Here is a 20098-nt window from a genome sequence, read left to right as displayed (position 1 = left end):
CTGACTGTAGTGTTTATAATCTAAGACTTTTACAGTAATTGAACAAGTAAAGCTGTAAAGCTATGTCTCGATTAATATTCCAACATATTTTTGTGTTTACGAGCGACTTATTTATTATTCGAATCGAGCTTAACCACGCAAAGTTAGTTAACGAATAACTAGGCTCATCTTACACCCCTAGCTGCAAGGAGTTTATGCAGGCAAGATTGATGTTGCAAAGTTACATACTATCATAGAGAACATACCAAAGGATCATTTCCATTTTAAATGAAGTTGAGGAAAATCAACTTATGGTCAAAATTTAATTTTATTACCTCTAAAGGTGTAAATAATGCCACGTTATTTAAAATTTTTAAATTTTTAAATGATATGACAACATATTCATTACGTGACATTATATGTACCGTTAGATATACCCGCTTTAAAAACTTTCCACTTGGGGCTATCAGTCTTTATAGAACATCCCGAAGAACTTCCTCCAATGCTGTTTGACCCCATTTCATGCTTAGTTGTAATTTGTTTCTCTTTCCCCCTTTGATTAATAAAAAAAAGGCAAAAGGAAGCATCTAAACTTCAGTACTCAAGACGAAAAAGCAAACACAGGAGCATGCCACCAACAAAAGCACACACCTTTGGAGAGAGAGAGAGAGAGAGAGAGAACCAAACTGTAATATAATTACATTATGCAGTCAATAAATTACACGTTACACAGTTCGATTTGAACGGCATTTCAAAATTGGGTATCTGGCTTAACACACGGTCACACATATGATACACTAAAATACAATAAAAAATGCCCTATACCTCAGAAGTGCCTTAGAGACAGACCCTCACTAGCCGCTGAAGAAATAATCAGGCGCTACAAATTACGCTTCTTCACCAACAAAGTACGAAGGAATTATGCTTCTTTTTCTTTTCTTTTTTCTTTTTATTTTTTTTGTTCACACCGCGGCAGTAATTTGAAAAACATCATTAGGCTTCATCCTCTTTGCTAGACTTTTTCCTCTTTGTTCACCAAAGCATTTATTTGCCTTTCTAACTGCACATCCCAAGACTGATCAGTGACAATAATGCCTTGTGAAAAACAGAGAGAAACAAGTTTAACCACCCTAAGAATCTACTTCAATCGTGCATTGAAAGACCAACTCCAATCCACCCTGCCATTCTCATACCACAGCAACAAATTGGGACGAGAAACATTCTAAGACACAAGAAAACGGGAACAATAAACTACTTAACTAAAGAAGGATCGCTAACAATCAACAAATCAAGAATAAATTAGGAAGGAAAAAGCTAAGCTTTCTATTCATGATTTGGTGGAGAAAATGAAAGAGGCGCAGGCACATACATGCCATGGTATTATTCACAGGAGTAATGCTATACAACTACCATATAACTGGATGATGTGACAGTAAACATCAGCTCTTCGATCAGCACTCGTAAAAATAAAAAAACAAAAAAAAAACAAGTGCATCCAAGGGCTGAGCTTTACTGCTTGACCTCGCCCTTGGCCGTGGGTCAGCCGTTTTTCAAATTTCCAATTTTTTTTAAACGGGCATTTTTGGTATTTTGGTGTCCTCCATTAAGATAACAAAAAATCCTAACAATGCAAACTTTTGAAAGATGACGATCCGACATTGACACTTTTTAAAGTTTACGGGTATAATTGCAAAAGTAACGAAAGATCAAGGAGTAAATGAAGTTTCTCGTTAATAAGTTTACAAGTAATGCATATATACTTGCCAACCAGCAAGAATATTTGTCTCCTGTTGAAAATGACATGTATGAGTGTCACAAACCAACTCAGGCACCCAGTCATACTGTTTTGCCATGTCAAATGACAAAAACTGTGCCAGCGGCCTAGCACACTTGGTTAGAATGGTTCGTAGAGGTTGAAAAGTCAACAATGGCTTCTAGGCACTAATGTTTTATAAAAACTTTGAAAATTCAAATACAACATAGATCATCACGGAAGAAAGGACTTACTGAGCCAGGTTAGTTGACAAAATCAAGCAGTCGTAAGTATGCCTCGAAACTGATTTTTTTTTTATTTTGGCAAAATTAGATACTAATCCCTAAACCACATATTAGATTTTAAGTTTGTTTCTGAACTATCGATTATTTATATTTATTTCTTGAAGTTTTAGAAACACTTCAATAATATCAATATCCTTACCCTGCCTTACCATTACTATACAAACAACAATTACTGATGTGATAAACATTTTCTATCTAGTGCTTATGTAGTACATTAGGTTACATGCAGGTCTCACAAAATTAGAACCTATGGAGCCACCACAGCAACAAACCCAAAATACGTAACACGTAATGTGCATGTCACATGTCTCCATCTTTTTTGACTACATGAAAATTGCATGTGATCTCATGTGCCACAACAGAGATTTAAGGGCAAATAGAAGAACAAAAAACAAAACAAATACATCAGCAGTTGTCATTCACCTAATCACGATAAAGATAGTAGGAATAACTTGGAGATGTTCTTAAAACTCTAAGAACTAAATTGAAATTATTGATAAACAACAAAATTGGAGTTTAAAACATAATTCAGGAACCAAAACCATATTTTCACCAATTCTTTTCTCTCTTTTTTTTTTTTTGGTCTTTGGTATTAAGTACCTCAGAACTGATTTACTTCTAACAAAGTGCAATCAAAGATGAGATCAAGCAGGAAAAAGTAACAAAAGCCATGCGCAGTCAATAAAAGATGCAAATCACAACTGTTTATAATAGGCCAACAAAGCAAACGTGATCCATCTTACACAAATACACACCTGGGCATTTTTCATCTTATGCCTCTGCAATTCCTCATCAAGGCTCCTAATACTGACATTGAAGATGAGATTCAGTTGAGCATGAGATCAGATAGGAAAACATGTATTTAGAAATCATTGAGTTTCATGTACCTTTGTTGCAGATGAATCAGCTTAGACTGCAGCTCTCTCTCCCTGGTGGTAGAAGGAGGCATCTGCAAGTTGCTCAAATTTGAGATCATTTAATCAAATGACAAGAAACTGTTGTCTACACACTGGATTACTTCCTTCAAATTAATAGTTTTATAAATCTTCCCTCATAATAAGTCAATAGAATGATGATTTTTTTCTCTGAGATTCTGTTCTACCACTATTAAACCCAGATAGCTTCCTCTAGGCCAAGCATGGCCATTAATAACTTTGTGTTTGCAACCATTTTTTATGTGTTTGAATAACATAGCCCTTATTACTGGATGGTTTGGATGTTATCAATGTTATCAGAAAAAATATCAACAAATAACGAAACCATTTTGCAACATATGTGCATATCCAAATCATCTGATTATTCCGACCCATTCTTGAATGATTGAACGCTATTGCAGCCAAACCCATGAATTTGATCTCCAATTAAAAGAATCACCAGTAGGATGGGAGGGTCTCAGCTGGCCACATCTTAACCCAAGTTTTCAAATCTAATATCCACTTGATAATTTCAACAGGCAAAAATCTAAGTTACTACTCTATACATGCTCTAGGTGATTGCTCTCTTTTACAACTGTATTTTTATTTTTATTTTTTTGTAAGATACTGTAAAATTTAAATATAGCTTATTACTACTTAAAGTAGAATAGTCTCTGCAATTTAAGTGCATTTAGAAAGCAATAATTTTAGATGTTCCAACAAAAGAGAATACCTGCAACAGGTCACTTGTGACAGCCTCAGCTGACTCTGCATGCTTGCCTGTATCAAGCATAAGGGGTCAAATCCAACAAAATCATTCACTTAATCAGGAAAGATGTGAATGATCACGATGAGATACATACCATAGGTTTGCTCCACATACTTGATCAATTTAATAAGTTCTTCCTGTCAATATTTAGAAAAAACAAAAAATAAATGTTTTGAGACATAATATCTCTACATTGTACGGTAGGAAATATAAATGTGAACATACCCTTTGCATGACGTTCTGCTGAAAAATACATTGCAGAGACTGGAGAATTGACGCAGGTGTAAGGTTAGGGGTTGTTGGACTGGTTGAACCCCCAGAAATTGGGCCAACTATGCCGTTCGTTGGACCCTGTGTATGGAGAAAAGAATGGCAATGGTTACAAAGCCATTGCCTAAAAGATAATTTGCTAAGTTCCATACCTATTTTCACAAATTCAAGCATCAAACCAATTCAAACAAAACCAATCAGAATTAATATGTCCTACCCTAAGTTCACAAGGAAAAGAATTAGAGGAAAATTCACAAGAATTGGCATAAAACCTCCAAGCATGCCGAGCAAGAAAGAGGTGGTGAATAAATTCAAACCAAAATAAATAGAAAGCTTTGCATAAGAAGCAGTGCCTCTTTATAAGTTTACATTGAGATGGGCATGTCAATTGCACCCAAAATAAATGTGACACTATATCCTGCTGCCAAACTTCAGGATAGCAGTGCCACTGAAACTGCAATTCGTACAACGTGACGATCTATGCTATACAGAAGCAGGTGTTCATTATTTATAAATGGGTGGACTGTCTTGCTATAATATGAAATTCATTACAACGAAACTCCATACATACTTTATTTGATAATTTCACTCATTGCTTCCATAGACTTCTTTCACTTAAAAACTGGGCAAAACAAATGGAGGCTTACCCTCCACCCTCTTCTCCCCTTTCATGGGGTTGAGAACTCAGGACCTTTCCCTTAAGAAGATTGAAACGTGCCAGTTATCTGGTAAGTTCTGTTGCTTCCATAAACAATTAAACTTGGGAAAACAGGAAAATTTGTGCTAATTTAATTCATAATGGAGCTGGCAATTTCAGTAAAAGGTAGTTTATTGTCTGAATTAATTAGCACTGGTAAAAAAGGTGTTCCTTTCAGATCTCAGCTTTATTTCACATAAAAGGCTAAGCCCAAGTGAAAGCTCCCCAGGTGAATGTTATGATCAACATTTAGTAATTCAACATACAAATAAATATATTGTCAAACATGCCAAAAGAGAAGCAACCTGAGTACAAGGGAAACATAGATCAAATGCATGTAACCCCCATAATCAGGTCCCAGAAAGAGCAAAAGTTCTGAAAATAATTCCTACAAACATTCATCAGTCCAATGATTAAAAACTCAAATACGGTTGGCTGCTTTTGAAATATGATATCAGACTCATGCAATCCACATGCTGATTTAGGTTGACTAGAGATGATAGCCTATGAACGCATATATACCTTGGGACTGAGGTCTGCTGAAGTGACCTTAAAGCGCCCCTTACGCTGTACAACTGATCCTTCTGACGTATCCTCAACTGCATGAGTAGAATAGTAGATGCAGTAATACCAGATTCAATTTTTTTGAAGTACTAAAAACGTGACATCTAAAAGCAAGAAAATCACAATAGACATACCGGATGAAATGTTATTGCCATCTTTCTTCTGACGATACAACAATGAACCACTATAGCTACGGTCGCCTTGAAATTTGGATTGTAGATGATCCCTTTATAACATTTTCAACACAGGTTATTACAGCTTACTAACTCCAAATTTTCAAAGTACATGGAAATTATAAGTGTATATAGCGTCAACTACACGACAACGATTTTTGCTTTTGATAAGCTACAAGACAACATAATGATGCACATCAAAATAGCAAGCACACTTCTAATGGAAATACCAATGCTGATAAAGCAAAACTTATAATTGAACAGCATCTCAAACCAGTTAAAATCCAATAAAATCAGAACATAATACTCACCATTGTTGCTCAGTTGGGACCCAGTGTCCAAAGAGACTTCAAGAAGAGTTACCAAAGAGTTCAAGCAAAATGAAGTGAAGGGTGTTGGTGTATTTACAATGCGTATTAACGTTTATAAATATTTTCAGTGCGCTAAAAAAAAAATAAACAAGCTTACAAACACTGCATTGGACAGTGAACAGTTAGGATTGTCAAACAAAGCTGTTGCGATGTAAACCCAAGCAACCCCACCACATACTAACTCTTCAGTAGGCCAGCTTTAACATATAACATCACTTCATATTTTACAACTATGTTCACATTTGCCACAATGCCATGTAAAAAGTGCATCCAAGTTTCCAAAAATACATATCAACTAAAGATCTACCACCTCATATTTTACAACTATGTTCACATTTGCCACAATGCCATGTAAAAAGTGCATTCAAGTTTCCAGAAATACATATCACCTAAAGGTCTACCACCTCGCATTTGACGTCACATCACTCCAAGCAGCTCAATGATATATCTATCTACGAAAACAGAACCGAAAAAGAGCAGTTCCCATAGGAGGACATCTATAAAGAAAAACAGGGATAAAGCAAACTGAACAGCATACATGTTACCACCAAAGCCATAACTCCTTATGTTTCAAGACATTGCATTTAGGCAAGACAAGGCTTCAAGCAAACCAACCATATTTCTGGCAAAATGGTTTCAAATTTCAACAGAAACCATACAGCGCTTCAAATAGCAACTCCACAAAACCATATACTGACAAAGATCCTTTTCAGTCAATTATTTTAAAAAGCATATCAGAAGACCACATAATTGTCATATCAATTTAAATTTTTCCATGAACCAAATTAAAAAAATATATATATAAAGAAAGCTCAATGATTATATCTAACAGTTTCATTGAGAAAAACTTCATACATCATCAAACATGAGATAAAGGAAAGGGGAGGGGCATACATATGCTTAATGAAGAGTATTATTGAACTGAATGTTAAAAGGCTCCAGGTCCTTATGGGTTTTCTTTGGGTTTTTTTCAGACATGTCGGGAGGTCCTTAAAGAGGATATTATGGCAGTATTCAGAGAGTTTCATGGTAAGGGAGTTTTGAGAAGAGTATTAACGCTACTTTCATTTCTCTTATCCCAAAGAAAGTTGGTGGTGTGAATATTAAGGATTTTTGTCCAATCAGTCTAGTGGGTGGTGTTTATAAAATAATATCTAAGGTACTATGGAACAAATTGAAATAGGTGCTGGAGATGATCATCAAAATTCTCAGCATGCATCTATTAAGGGGAGACAGATTATTGATTCAGTTTTGGTTGCCAATGAGTGTATTAACAATTGAATCAGATCAAGGGTTCCTGGCTTGTTGTGCAAATTGGATCTGGAGAAGGCCTATGATCATGTAAATTGGGATTTCTTGTCATATTTGTTGAAGAAAAGCGGTTTTGGGGAGAAATGGTGAACATGGATAGCATTTTGTATATCTACGGTGCGATTCTTCGTTTTAATAAATGGAGCCCCCTCTGATTACTTTAGTAGTTCCCGTGGTTTAGGACAAGGGATCCATTATCTCCTATACTTTTTGTAGTTGATATGGAGGCTCTAAGTAGGATGTCGGCCACAATGAACATGGGGCTTTTATCTGGTTTTAGGGAGGGGTCAATAAATAATGCATAATTGGTTATGTCTCATATTTTATCTGCGGATGACACGTTGATCTTTTGTGAGGCTAATTGTGAACATCTTCATAATCTGCAATCTCTTTTTATGCTTTGAAGTGGTATCGGGGTTAAAGATTAATTTATCAAAATTGGAGTTAATTTCAGTTGGTGAGGTGGATGATGTAGAAGGTTTGACCGGTATTGTGGGGTGTATGGTGGCTTTGTTACCGATGAAATATTTAGGTCTCCCATTGGGTGCACCATACAAGTCTAATAGTCTATTTCTATATGGAGCAGCATTGTAGCAAAATAGAAAGACGGTTGGCTGGTTGGAAAAGGCTCTATTTGTCAAAGGGAGGTAGGTTAACCTTGATCCTATTCCAATTGGAGTAGCAAATAGGCTTGAGAAGCTTTAGCAAGAATTTTTATGGAGAGATCAGAGGTATCAATAAAGAGTTTAAGTTCCATTTAGTTAATTGGTCAAAAATTTGTTCTCCGAAACAAACTGGTAGACCGGGGGTAAGAAACTTGATTCAATTTAATCAAGCATTGCTGAGTAAGTTGTTATGGCGTTACGCTATGGATAAGGAAGCTTTGTGGAGACTGGTGGTGGAAGCAAAATGTGATAGTATGAGCGGAGGTTGGTGTTTTAAGGAGGTAGATGGACCCTTTCGAGTTGGAGTATGGAAACATATTAGAATGGAGTGATGAGTTTTTTCGAGATTGGTCAGATATGAAGTCGGAGATGGAACTAAGATTAGATTTTGATGTGATTTATGGTGTGGGGATCAACCACTGAAGGAATCTTTTCCGGAGTTCTTTAGTTGGTTGTTGTAAGGAGACGTGGGTTGCAAATAATATGCAGTTTTCTAATGATAATCTTCAGTGGAACTTATCTTTTATTATATATATACATGATCGGAAGGTCGATTTGGTGATTGCATTTTATGGTTTGTTTTATTCCCTCAGATTGAGACAAGGTGGTGAGAATCGTATTTGGTGGATCCCTTCAGAGAGGGAGAAGTTTGAAGGTCGTTTTTTCAAGAGCTATCTAGTTCAGGAGGTTCATTTTTTCCTTGAAAAAGTATTTGAAGAGTCAAATGTTCCATTGACAGTGAGGACGGCAGCTCCCGGAAGATTCTGACGTTGGATAACCTAAGAAAGAAAAAAGTAATAGTAGTGGACTAGTGTTGCATGTACAAAAGGAACAGGGAATCTATAGATCTTCTTCTCCATTGTGAAGTGGCAAGAGTTACGGAATGGGATTTCGCCTTTTTGGAGTATAATGGGTTATGCCTAGAAAGATGATAGAATTGTTAGATTGTTGGCGAGGTCAATTAGAAACTCATTCAGTTTTAGTTGTTTAGAGGATGTCTCCTTTGTGCTTAATGTGGAGCATATAGAGAGCAAAATGCAAGATATTTTCAAGATCGTGAGATGTAGGTGGAAGAACTCAAGAAACATCTTGGTCAAAACGCTATATATATGGATGCGCGTATTATTTCTCACATTTTTCTAACTTTCCTGAATTTATGGATTTCTGTTCTTTTAATCATTAGTGGGAGTTCTCTTTTGTATACATCCTGTATACTAAAGTTACGCCCATCTACGCTTATTAATGAATTGCATTACTTTTTTTAGAAAAACAAAAATAAAATATGAGGTTGCGAATAACAATGTGTTATTGGAAAAACAACAAGATATCTCTTCATTAATGGGTGGGAGAGCAAATTTAAAAGAAAGATCTACTCATAAGTTCATTTCTGGACATCCTCTTAATGACTAATATTGTGCGAGTAAAAGAAGAAGAAGAAGGGCAACAGCAACAAAGTCAAATTTAAAAGGAACTGGCTTACCTTTCCCCATCACCAATAACCTTTTTAGGAGAAAGAGCATTCTCTGGTAGTAGTGTACCGCTCAAAAAAATTTTATGCTCAGGAATGACATGACGTGGTAAAATACTACTCTGTCCGGAACACTCACCCTCATTTCTTCCATTCTCTTGATCCACAGCTCTAGGACTACTCGCAATCACATCATCCTCAAAGACATCAAAACAACCTCTGCATCAAAAGACATTAAATATAAGATGAAATGTACTGATAAAAATCAGACTGCTAAATATATTGGCAAATGATTTAATGCAAAAAATGAAAATGATGTTAAAAAGAGATTAACAATTAATAGCTGCAAACATCAAAAAACACTGCATGCAATAAACTACTTAAGGTAGCAATTCTCTTTCGACAGAATGAGATTAAGATATTTTTCAATATGATGGTCCTCGGAAAAGATTATATAGCACACTAGGTAAATAACAATGGACATGAGGCGAATCCCCCCCCCCCCCCCCCCCCCCCTCCTCCCCAAAAAAAAAAGTCATACTTGAGTGCTTGAAGAGGTTTTATAGGAAATGAAGCAAGTGAACTCTCTAAATCATCGAACCCGTCCTGAAGCAAACAGAAAGAAGATGTCAAATATATGGAAGAATTTACTCAAAATTCAAATATTCAAGGGAACTTCAGAACATAAATGCAATTACACTGAAAAAATAAGAACACCAAAAGCATATTTTAGCACTGGTAGTGATACCTCCTGATTAGGTGGAGCATTTGAATGGTTGGCGCTTTCATGGGACAGTCTCTCTGCTGGAAATCCAACACCATCATGCCTGTCTTTTTGCTTCTTGCAAGCATCCAGATCTTCAGAATTTGGCATGCCATCATCCTGAATCTGCAAGCAATACAGTGCTAAAATAAGACAAAGCAGAGCAATGGGTATAGCTTTCACTAAGGAAAGCCTTCGGCCAAGATAGTTTTACAAAATAAAGTAATTACACATAAAACTAGTAACTGATACTACTTACAAGGGCAGCCTGAGTTTTTAAATCTTCAAGGTTGAAATTCCAGGCACTTATGCCTCGAATGTACTCTTGCTGCAAAATTACAAGAATTTGCATTCAGGGTGTCGTTGAATTTTTCAAAAACCAGGACATATATGCTTCTATATTTGAAAGAGTCTTCTTAATGCATGTGCACAAATACATAAGTGAGTATGGATATAAAAATCAGTTACTTTCTTAATGTATCAGTAATCAAGTAAAGAATGAGGGAATACAAGCAACCACGAGGATAGAAACATTAAAACAGCAGTAGAGGAACCAACTTGAACACAAAATGAGGTAATGAAAATAAATAAAACCAGGTATAAAATCCCTCGGAAATGTAAAATCATCCAATAAGCAGGGGCAGAACCATCTTACAGAGTGGGGGGGCCCAAACAAAAAAAAAAATCAAAATTCCCTATAAAATAATTTTTATGAGTGGACCCCCAAAAATTAATCCCCCACCCAAAAAAAAAAAACCTTTTAGTTTTGCCCCCCAGTGTGGAAAACCAAAAATGCCCCCTTCTTTTAGTTTCCCCCTCCCCCCAGCATGGAAAATGCCGAGAACTGAGAAGTGCGCCCTTTTTTCTTTTCCTTCTTTGCTTGCAGATTACAGGAAGCAACCCCATAACACTGATACAGGAAAATAATTCATGCAGCTCCATGGTTTCTACTATAGATCATTCCTTGCCAACCGTAGTTAGCGGATAAACGCATTAAAACAAAAACATCACAGACATAACGTGATAGTCCCACACAAATCCACTGTTCTTTCCCCATCATGAATAATGTCTTGGAGATGTGTTGACAAATAAGCAATAGGCATGTATGTCTAATACCAATTTAAACTCTTGTAAGAGAGTCCCCCAACACTTGCTTTCAAATGTGCAAAAGTGCAGGGATTTTGTGTTCTCGTCACATGAGCTATCCTCAAGATTATTAGTCTTTTTTTTTCCTATTTTGGAGCCCCTCCCCTGACCTCATAAAGTGAGTAAGATGAAGAGAGAGAGAGAGAGAGAGAGAGCAAAATCGGGAATACAATGTATCTATAGTATTGAAAATTCTACCACAAGATTGTCTCAAATGACTTTGACAGATTTTCTTTTTCCAGGTAAGATTTGAACACCTTGCTAACTAGGGGTAGGAGATGCCACTTGGTTCAAAGACCATTGGCCAAAGAAGAAGCTCATTTTAGAGAGGATGAATATCACATACTCATTTCACATCAGAAAGCAAAAAATATTGAGCAAGAGAAGGAACGACATGGGAGTAGAATGCAATATTATTTGTTCTTTACAATGACTTCGAAGAATTCTCACCTGCGATAACTGCTCCTTATCCCCATAGAGAGCTTTGTTCTGCACAAGAAGATCGGCCTCTTTTGCCTGAAACAGAAAAGACAACCCAGAAGAACTATATCAAAAATACCATCTCTGAAACAGAATTTACAAACTAGAAAGAGAGAGTTCAGATAAGCAAGAGACCTTCAGCATCCTAAAACGATCACCTAAAGGAGAAAGGCCCTCAAGAATGGCACGAGCCAAATAATCATATGGGCGTGCATGTTTGAAAAAAGGGTGCTTCAATAGCTTTTCTGAAGTTGGACGTTTTTTTGGATCCTTCACCAAGCAAGTGGCTACCATCTCTTTGAAAGACTGGAAAAGTAAAGCCCTTCAATAAAAATATTCTAGAGCGCTAGCTGAAAGAGAGTTTCGAGTAAACAACAAAACCTTTGAAAATTTTCTGTCCCTTTCATAGTCCAAACCTGGAGGTGCATTTTGTAAAGTCATCAACAAAACCTGCATGAATAAATAAACAAGGCTAAAAGATCAAATTGTGAACTTATGCTGTAAAGATAGCCAAAAAAAAATCCAGTATACAAAAGCATTTTAAAGCACAAGAAACTCAGAAATTTACTTTCATTGGCGGGTACTTAGAAAATGGGGCATGGCCATGAGCAAGTTCAAGTGCTGTTATTCCAAATGACCATATGTCCGCTCTATTTACAAAGATTATAAAACAATAAGATTGAGCAACCAGGAAAAAAAAAAAAAAAGGGACCAAAAAAACATAGATCAGATAAGCAAACTACTGACTTGAAGTCATAACCATGCAATTGCTGCATAACTTCTGGAGCCATCCTGACCAAGGAAAAAACAAAACAAAAGAACTCTCAGTTTTTTTAGAAAAATTTAATCGCCTTGACGAATCAAAGACTCTAGTTCCTCAGGAAGTGGCAAATATGGAAGGCCAAAGAAAAAAAAATCAGAAGAAAATGTACCAGCATGGAGTCCCAACAAAAGTATTTCTGGAACGTTGCCTATCTCCAGTATCAAACATGCATGCTGATACACCAAAATCAGCTAGCTTGACTGCACCATTAGAATCAATTAAGATATTCCCAGCCTGCAAACCACAGTTAGAAACATTAATAAGAAAAATCAACACAGTGCAATTTATGAGAAAAAGGAAACAGGATTGAGAAAATGAAAAAAAAAAAAAAAAAAAAAAAAAAAAAAAAAAAAAAGAAGAAGAGAGAAGAAGAAGAAGAAAAAAATGACATGTGAAGCAGAACATATCCTAGCTGTAATATAGACAAGAAAACAGACATATAAAGCTGGATTGTCACATGCTACATACAGATAAAAAGAGATATATGTGAACTCAGGAATTCTACAAAATACCAAAAAACCATAGGTTATTTATCTCTTCTCAAAAGCAAAAGACAGGTCTCCCCTGCATAATATGAGATATTATATGATATAACATTTAATTATCATCAGGAGCTCTTGGCTTTAGGAAGCTATTTTCATACTTTTTTATGAAACAGGACATTAACAATCCATAATTTATAGTGGAAACAATAACTGACTAAATGGTGCTGTCCTGCAGATATAAAGCACAAAAATCATTGGAAGAATGAGATAAGCTGCCGCAGTATGTTACCTTCACATCTCTATGGATAAATCCATGGGCATGAAGATAAACAAGAGCTTTCAGAACCTCACGCAATAAAGTAGCAATAACAGCCTCCTCAAAACCTTCAGGATAGGCAGATTTCATTATATGAAGGCAGGACCCACCAGCCATGTATGGCATCACAACCCAAAGGCTGTGGCTAGTAGTGAAAGAACAATGCGCCCGTAACACATTTGGATGATCAATCAAGGTCATTGTTTGTACCTCTCGCCGGATACCATCCTACGTAATTTAAAAAAGAAAAAGACAAGAAAAGAAAAGAAAATATATATATACATATCAAAATGACAGTAGCAGTATTTCACATAATTATTGATTAATTGGTCTCTCTTTCTTTTCATAAGAAACTGAAGTCAACAGACAGTGTTGCAATCAATTCTCTAAGAAAATAGTTCCAAAAATTCAAGCATCCTACAACTGCTGATACAGCCAATCATCTTGCAAGTGATAACAAGTACAAACCAAATATAAATGTGTACCAACCATCAAATATCAACTAAATTTAAGTATAATTTTTTTAAAAAAAAAAAAAAAAAAACACATAAATATGTTAAAGTATAAGAGAGATTAGCATAAATAGGCGTGTACCAGGTCATTATTGCACTTTTCCAGATCAAGAACCTTGATTGCAACTATCTCATTAAGTGGAACGCAGAGAGCCCTGTATACGGAGGCGCTGACACCTTCACCAACTTCTTCATATAACTTATAGTCATTTGCATTGACAGGGAATTTTTTCTCTGACACATACTCCATGGTCCCTTCTTATACAACACCATTAACACCCTCTTTACTCCTAGATGTTTCGGAGAACACGAACAAAATGTGTGCTGAGGAGGTAAGTGTCAACTCAATGTGGGGTTTCTTCCAATTTGGTAGCATTTTCCCTTTATTCAACACAAAATAGATAATTTATCCAGTGACTTCATCAAGACAATTTTTTTTATCCAAGATTTCCAGAACTCCGAAGGGCCAATACTCTCAACAACCCACGAGCAACACTAGCTGATAACAGTGTATACAAGATTTGTTAGCTCCAATAAGGAAAGGATATAATTACTAATGTTATCATGTATTCCTGATACTATCACTGTTCACCATTAAATAAGTCAGGAGCCCAGAAATAATCATTCTTTAACACTTCTACAAATTATCAATCCCATATCTAGTGTGTACAGCAGAACCACATGCTAATATTTTCAAATCCTGACCTACCAAATATGTTCCCAACACCAAACAAAATGTTGTGTATGATGTGTATCCATAATATGAAAGAACCAACGTTTCTCGAGGAAAAAATAAGCAGATAACTCCTAGAAAACCAAAAGGGCAGTAATTAGGGTGATATTGGCGCGGGACCAAAAACAATTAATCATTTTACCAGTTTAAATTAATGATTTCCACATAATTTTGAAACACAATAAACATAACGGAGGAAGATAACATCAGCGTGGACAAGCAACATAGGAAAGGATGCCATTGCCTACATTAGTTTCCGACTCAAACCAGGAACAGCAGAAGGTACACAAAAATTTCCATAATCTCCTGTCAAGCAAAGAATGTGAATAAAAAGAAGCAATTTCAGAAACTTTGCATAAATCTGTTCCTTTTGTGCATTTCTTGACTTTCTGCATACCATTCCCAGTTTACCAGACATTGAATTATGACAACAAATGATCAAGAGATAAAAATAATAATTTTAGAAGAAGCTCATCGTTCTCCTTATACGGTACATCCGGGTAGTACGAAAATGTATCATGATCTTCGTGAAACTTTTTTTTTTTTGATTAGTATGATCTTCGTGCAACTTATTGGCGGAATGGTATGAAAAGAGAGATAGCTCATTTTGTGGAGCAATGTCTCATTTGTCAACAGGTTAAAATTCAGCACCAGAGACCTGCCGGGTTGTTACAGCCACTTTCAATACCTGAATGGAAATGGGAACATATCTCAATGGATTTTGTGTCTGGTTTACCAAGAGTTCCTGGTGGTCAAGATGCAATCTGGGTGATTGTTGATAGATTAACAAAGTCATCTCATTATATTCCTGTTCGGATGAATTATCCTCTTAATAAATTTGCTTAGCTTTATATTAAGGAAATAGTAAGGTTGCATAGGGTACCAGTATCCATTGTTTCAGACATAGATCCACGTTTTACTTCAAGATTCTGGAGTGGCCTGCATAGAGCCTTAGGAACAAAGTTGAATTTCAGCACAGCATTTCACCCCCAATCAGATGGCCAATCATAAAGGATTATACAGATTTTAGAAGATATGTTAAGAGCCTGTGTCCTAGATTTCAAGGGTAGTTGGACTTATCATTTACCTTTGGTAGAATTTGCTTATAATAACAGTTATCAGGCTAGTATTAGGATGGGGTCTTACGAGGCTTTATATGGAAGGAAATGCAGAACTCCACTTTGTTGGGATGAGGTTGGTGAACGAAAAATTTTAGGGCCAGAGATTGTTCAAAAAACTTGTGAGAAGATCGCAATGATTAGGGAAAGATTACAAGCAGCCCAAAGTAGACAGAAAAACTATGCTGATAATAGACGCAGAGACTTAGAATTTTCAGTTGGTGATCATGTATTTTTACGAGTAGCTCCAATGAAGGGAATTATGAGATTCGGGAAAAAGGGTAAGTTGAGTCCCAGATATATCGGGCCGTTTGACATTGTGAAAAAAGATTAGTCTGGTTGCCTATAAGATCGCTTTACCACCAGCATTATCGAGTATTCATGATGTATTTCATGTATCCATGTTGAGGAAGTATGTGTTAAACTACCATTTGTCCCAAAAACTTAAGCTGATAAGAAGAGGTAAATTTAATCACTTAATCAATATTTTAACACTCCCCCTCACGTGTGGACTCAGACTTCCTTTTAATAGGTGAGGCTCAACACATGGAATATTTAATTGAAATGGGAGGTGGAGTCAAGGTTCAAACTCACAACCTTTGGCTCTGATACCATGTTAAACTACCATTTGTCCTAAAAACTTAAGCTGATAGAAAGAGGTAAATTTAATCACTTAATCAATACTTTAACAGTATGTTCCAAATCCTTCCCAAACAATTGTTTATGAACCATTGCAAGTTAAAGAGGATTTGTCATACTTAGAAACTCCAGTCCAAATTTTGGATCGTAAGGAGTAGACATTGAGCACAAAGGTGATATATACCATTGGTAAAAGTTCTTTGGCATAATCATTCCGTGGAGGAAACTTCGTGGGAACACGAAGACGAAATGAGAAGAAACTATCCACAATTATTTCAAGATTCTGGTAAGTGAAATTTTGGGGACGAAATTTTTATAAGGGGCAAATTGTGTAATAACCCCAAAACAATAAGGGCCTTTTGGTAATTTTATTAAAAAAAAAAATTATTGGACACGTGGTGAAGGGGGTGACTCACCCCACCTCACCACAGACCAAGAAGCTAGAAAGCTCTAGCGTCAAAACCACATTTGTACAATAGAAAAGAAAAGGAAAAGAGGAGAAAAAAAGTGAGGCGTGAGGGAGAGAGAACGTGAGGGAAAGAGAGAAAGAGAGAGAGAAGGGGGAAAATTTTGAGATAGTTAGAAACCTCCATCTCCAAGGTAAAATTCTATTCTTTAGTTTATTTGATGATTTTATAAGGAAATCTTGGTGTAATTTGGTGTTCTTGGCTATGGAAAAGAATGGGTGTTTGAAATTTCATTTGGAGTTTTGTTGATGGTTTCTTTGGGAATTTTGGTGGAGGGGTTAGTGATTTGGAATGAGTTTTGATAATTTTGAAATACCCAATGGATGTTTGTAGAACTGAATTCCTGTCTTGGGTGGTTGGAATCAGATTTGGTGATTTTGGGTTGCTGCTGATTTACTTGATGATGTTTGATTGTTTCTTTGATAACTCATTGCTTTGTTGAATGACGTCTAAGAAGAAAGAGGCAATGGTATGGAAGAGAAGGATTGTATTGTTCATTGTTACGTATAGGAAAAGGAGGAGTAGAGAATAAGAAGAGAAGTAGAGTATGGGTTTAAAGTGAGAGGGGATGGATTCTGTACGTTTGTGTGTGCAATGGATGAAAAAGAGATATTCTGGAAAAAGACAAAGTTGAAGAAGTTGTGAGAATAAAAAGATAGAGAGAAAAAAGATAAGTGAGAAACTGACTTTAATTAATTTTATAGCTTAAAGAGTACCTATTTTTATTTTAGGTATTGATATTTAATTATTTTATTTTTAGGAACAAAGTGGCATAAGCTGAGGTGTGGTAAATCCCTGTGGTAGTAGTATAGGAAATTAAGGTAAGTAGAACTGATTAATCAAGGATTTTATGAAAATAATACGCCCAAAGTAAAGATTTTCAAAATAAAATGTATTTTGGTGTATATACATGTGCATATGTTTTATTGTCATTGATTCTCAAAGTAAATGAGAAAGTTTGAATAAATCATGCAAATAGCGAGTCGAGCTACATTTTTATACTGATGATGCAATATTATATTTGATATAGTAGTGCCATTGTGGAATTTAGATGTGAAAGTTTATAAATGCAAATTGCACTGATTGATCTGGAAAGTCATTGGGTTACCATTGTGACAGATGAGAATTTTATGATGAGATCTGATATTTTGTTTTCAGAAAAGGGAAATTTGCACTTTATGTATAATTGTCTAAATGATTCATTTATCTGTGAGCACTTTGATTATGATTTGAAAACTCTCTATGGCATTGTGAGATTTATAAGCTCGGTACCGAAACTAGTTCTTGTATGAGGACGTCGAGAGTTTGGATCCTAAATTGTAGGATCATGCAACTATGTGTGCTTTGAAGGGAGAGGCAACATAGTAATCGGTCATGGGTGAATTCTTCTGAAAGTATATTGGCAGTCCCATGGCTAGAGACTTCAAGGGGGGTCGCTTCTTCTTGCCCAAGAAGAGGTCTCAGTCCCAATATGGGAGCCGCACAACCCAGTCAGACGGGGCAAAAATGTTTGACAACATGTATGACATTTGGGAGATGGTTTTAATGTATTTGAATCATTGCATTATTTGATTGCTCACAATAAAAATAGTTACTCATGCGCACAAATTATTCTCATAGTTATTGAATGCTATAAATTAAATATTTTCATATCTTGTTTTTGAGAATTGTTTTATTAAGTTTTGTATATATAATTCCAACTAGTAAATAGCTCAACATCACTCCCTTGATTAATAATTTCTACTTGCTGAGGTTGCTCATTATATTTTATTTACATTTTTTTTTTTAGAGATAGCAATTAATAGTATCAACAAAGGGGATATTTGAGGATCTTGGAGCTTAGCAAAAAGGTTGCAAATCTTGGAGAGATTTTTGGTGACTATTTAGATAGAAAAAATCCTATGTGATTTATTTTTTATGTATAGGCTTGATATATGTGTTCTGTCAACTTTGCAGAAATATGTAATATTTGTGAATATTTTGAAGTGTCTTGTGGATTTTATTTGGTATAATAGAGATGTTTAAATTATATTTGGGAGTATTAAGATTAAACAATCTTTGGATAATATTGATTGATGCTTGAAGATTATAGATGCCCTAGTTAACATGTGGAAATTATTGTGACATGACCATTTGAGGATATTAGAAATAGAAGGTATGCTTCTATGCAGATTATTGGATTGTGGTGTTACAAATTTACTTTCCCTGATTGTGTTAATTCATCAAATAAATGCATGCCTTTTATACCTTATGAAGGGGTACCAACAAAACATGTGCATTATGGAATTCCAATCAAAATGGTTTCTAGGACATTCAATCAAGTACTGCAATGCAAATAACCCAACAACAAAAAACTCCTATTTGACGCACACAAAAGAATCAAACTTTCAAAATAGCTCAATCTTTGAATTCCAAATAGCCCTAGAACAAAGCTTATCAAAGGATACTACCAAAAGAGCCACATCGCCAACATCTTCAACAAGCACTGGCTTAATTTGTTGCACAGGCAAACAAATGCTAAAGCAATGTCCGATCTCTTTCGATTGGAAAGTACGCAAAACCAGTATCTAAAGCAGTTTTTGCGCATAAACCCTAAATTGAGGTTCCAATGCAATACTTACAGCAATGACTTACAAAAACAAAACAAAAAAAAAAAAAATACTTTGCTTTCTGATTTACTAGTCAAAATTTCCAAGTTTCCATAAGCAAAATAATCGTAAAATAAATCAATATCAACGAAACAAATTCCTACTTCAAGCCCATCCCAAATCATCAACTTGAAGTTGCAATCACTCAATTTCCAACTTCACCTAATCCCAAATGGAACCATTTCATTCCAAAACATTGAATTGACTTCAAAAGTAAAAGAATCAAACATTCATGCTCAACGAATCAACAAAGCAGTGAATTGCAATAAAAATAAATAAAAGTCACAGTTAACAAAATTACAATTTAAAAAATTAAAAACTGCAGATTTATCGGGCAGGTATACGGGCTGACCTAGGGTTTCAGAAGCAAGTACATCCAACCAGGACTGAATCTGACGGGCCTCTGTTAAAACGAAGTGGATTCAGCTGGAGTTCGACGTGAACGAACGGTGGTGATTATGGTGATGATGATGACGATGGAGTTTCAGATGTCTCCCTTCTCTCTCTCTCTCTCTCTCTCTCTCTCTCTCTCTCTCTCTCCTATTTGTCTGTGTGTCTTTCTGTATCCAACTGTCCAAGTCTGAGGGCCAGGGATCGAATCTCTCACCGTCCCTTTATACCGAAAGGAAATAGAAAACTGAAAAAGCAAAAATGCTTTCCAATATGACCGTCGTAGGCTCTCTCGTTGCACCGATCGACGTCAAATCCCAAAACAGAAACCAACAAATT

At 35.8% G+C, this 20098-nt stretch overlaps 1 protein-coding gene across 2 annotated transcripts; it reads right to left on the bottom strand.

Annotated features, from left to right (window-relative positions):
* Positions 1-649: 649 nt before the first annotated feature.
* Positions 650-20098, bottom strand: LOC133859848 (serine/threonine-protein kinase BLUS1). 2 transcript variants are annotated; one of them, XM_062295396.1, is made up of 21 exons: positions 19722-20098; positions 13847-14263; positions 13226-13480; positions 12561-12685; positions 12376-12420; positions 12197-12278; positions 12010-12078; positions 11764-11934; positions 11599-11664; positions 10262-10330; positions 9988-10128; positions 9781-9845; positions 9252-9458; positions 5386-5477; positions 5210-5286; positions 3946-4071; positions 3815-3857; positions 3685-3731; positions 2925-2986; positions 2793-2844; positions 650-1054 (listed from the first exon to the last, which is right to left on the bottom strand). In XM_062295396.1, exons 2-21 carry the CDS (start codon positions 14012-14014, stop codon positions 992-994), a joined length of 2025 nt encoding a protein of 674 aa, XP_062151380.1. In that variant the 5' UTR covers positions 14015-14263; positions 19722-20098; the 3' UTR covers positions 650-991. The 2 variants fall into 2 exon arrangements, with proteins under 2 accessions (XP_062151380.1, XP_062151382.1); XM_062295398.1 differs by having other exon boundaries at positions 650-1039.

Source organism: Alnus glutinosa, chromosome 2, assembly GCF_958979055.1.
Source record: "Alnus glutinosa chromosome 2, dhAlnGlut1.1, whole genome shotgun sequence".
NCBI classification, from domain to species: domain Eukaryota; kingdom Viridiplantae; phylum Streptophyta; class Magnoliopsida; order Fagales; family Betulaceae; genus Alnus; species Alnus glutinosa.
The sequence above is the reverse complement of the archived record's forward strand: the minus strand, read 5'-3'. Positions and strand labels throughout refer to the sequence as shown.

Coding starts and splice junctions, on each gene's coding strand:
- LOC133859848 (XM_062295396.1), bottom strand. CDS start 14,014: ATGGAGTATGTGTCAGAGAAAAAATTCCCTGTCAATGCAAATGACTAT. Junction 12,686..13,225: donor TTATCCATAGAGATGTGAAG/GTAACATACTGC, acceptor TGTGGTTTGCAG/GCTGGGAATATCTTAATTGA. Junction 10,331..11,598: donor ATAAGGAGCAGTTATCGCAG/GTGAGAATTCTT, acceptor GTAATTTTGCAG/CAAGAGTACATTCGAGGCAT.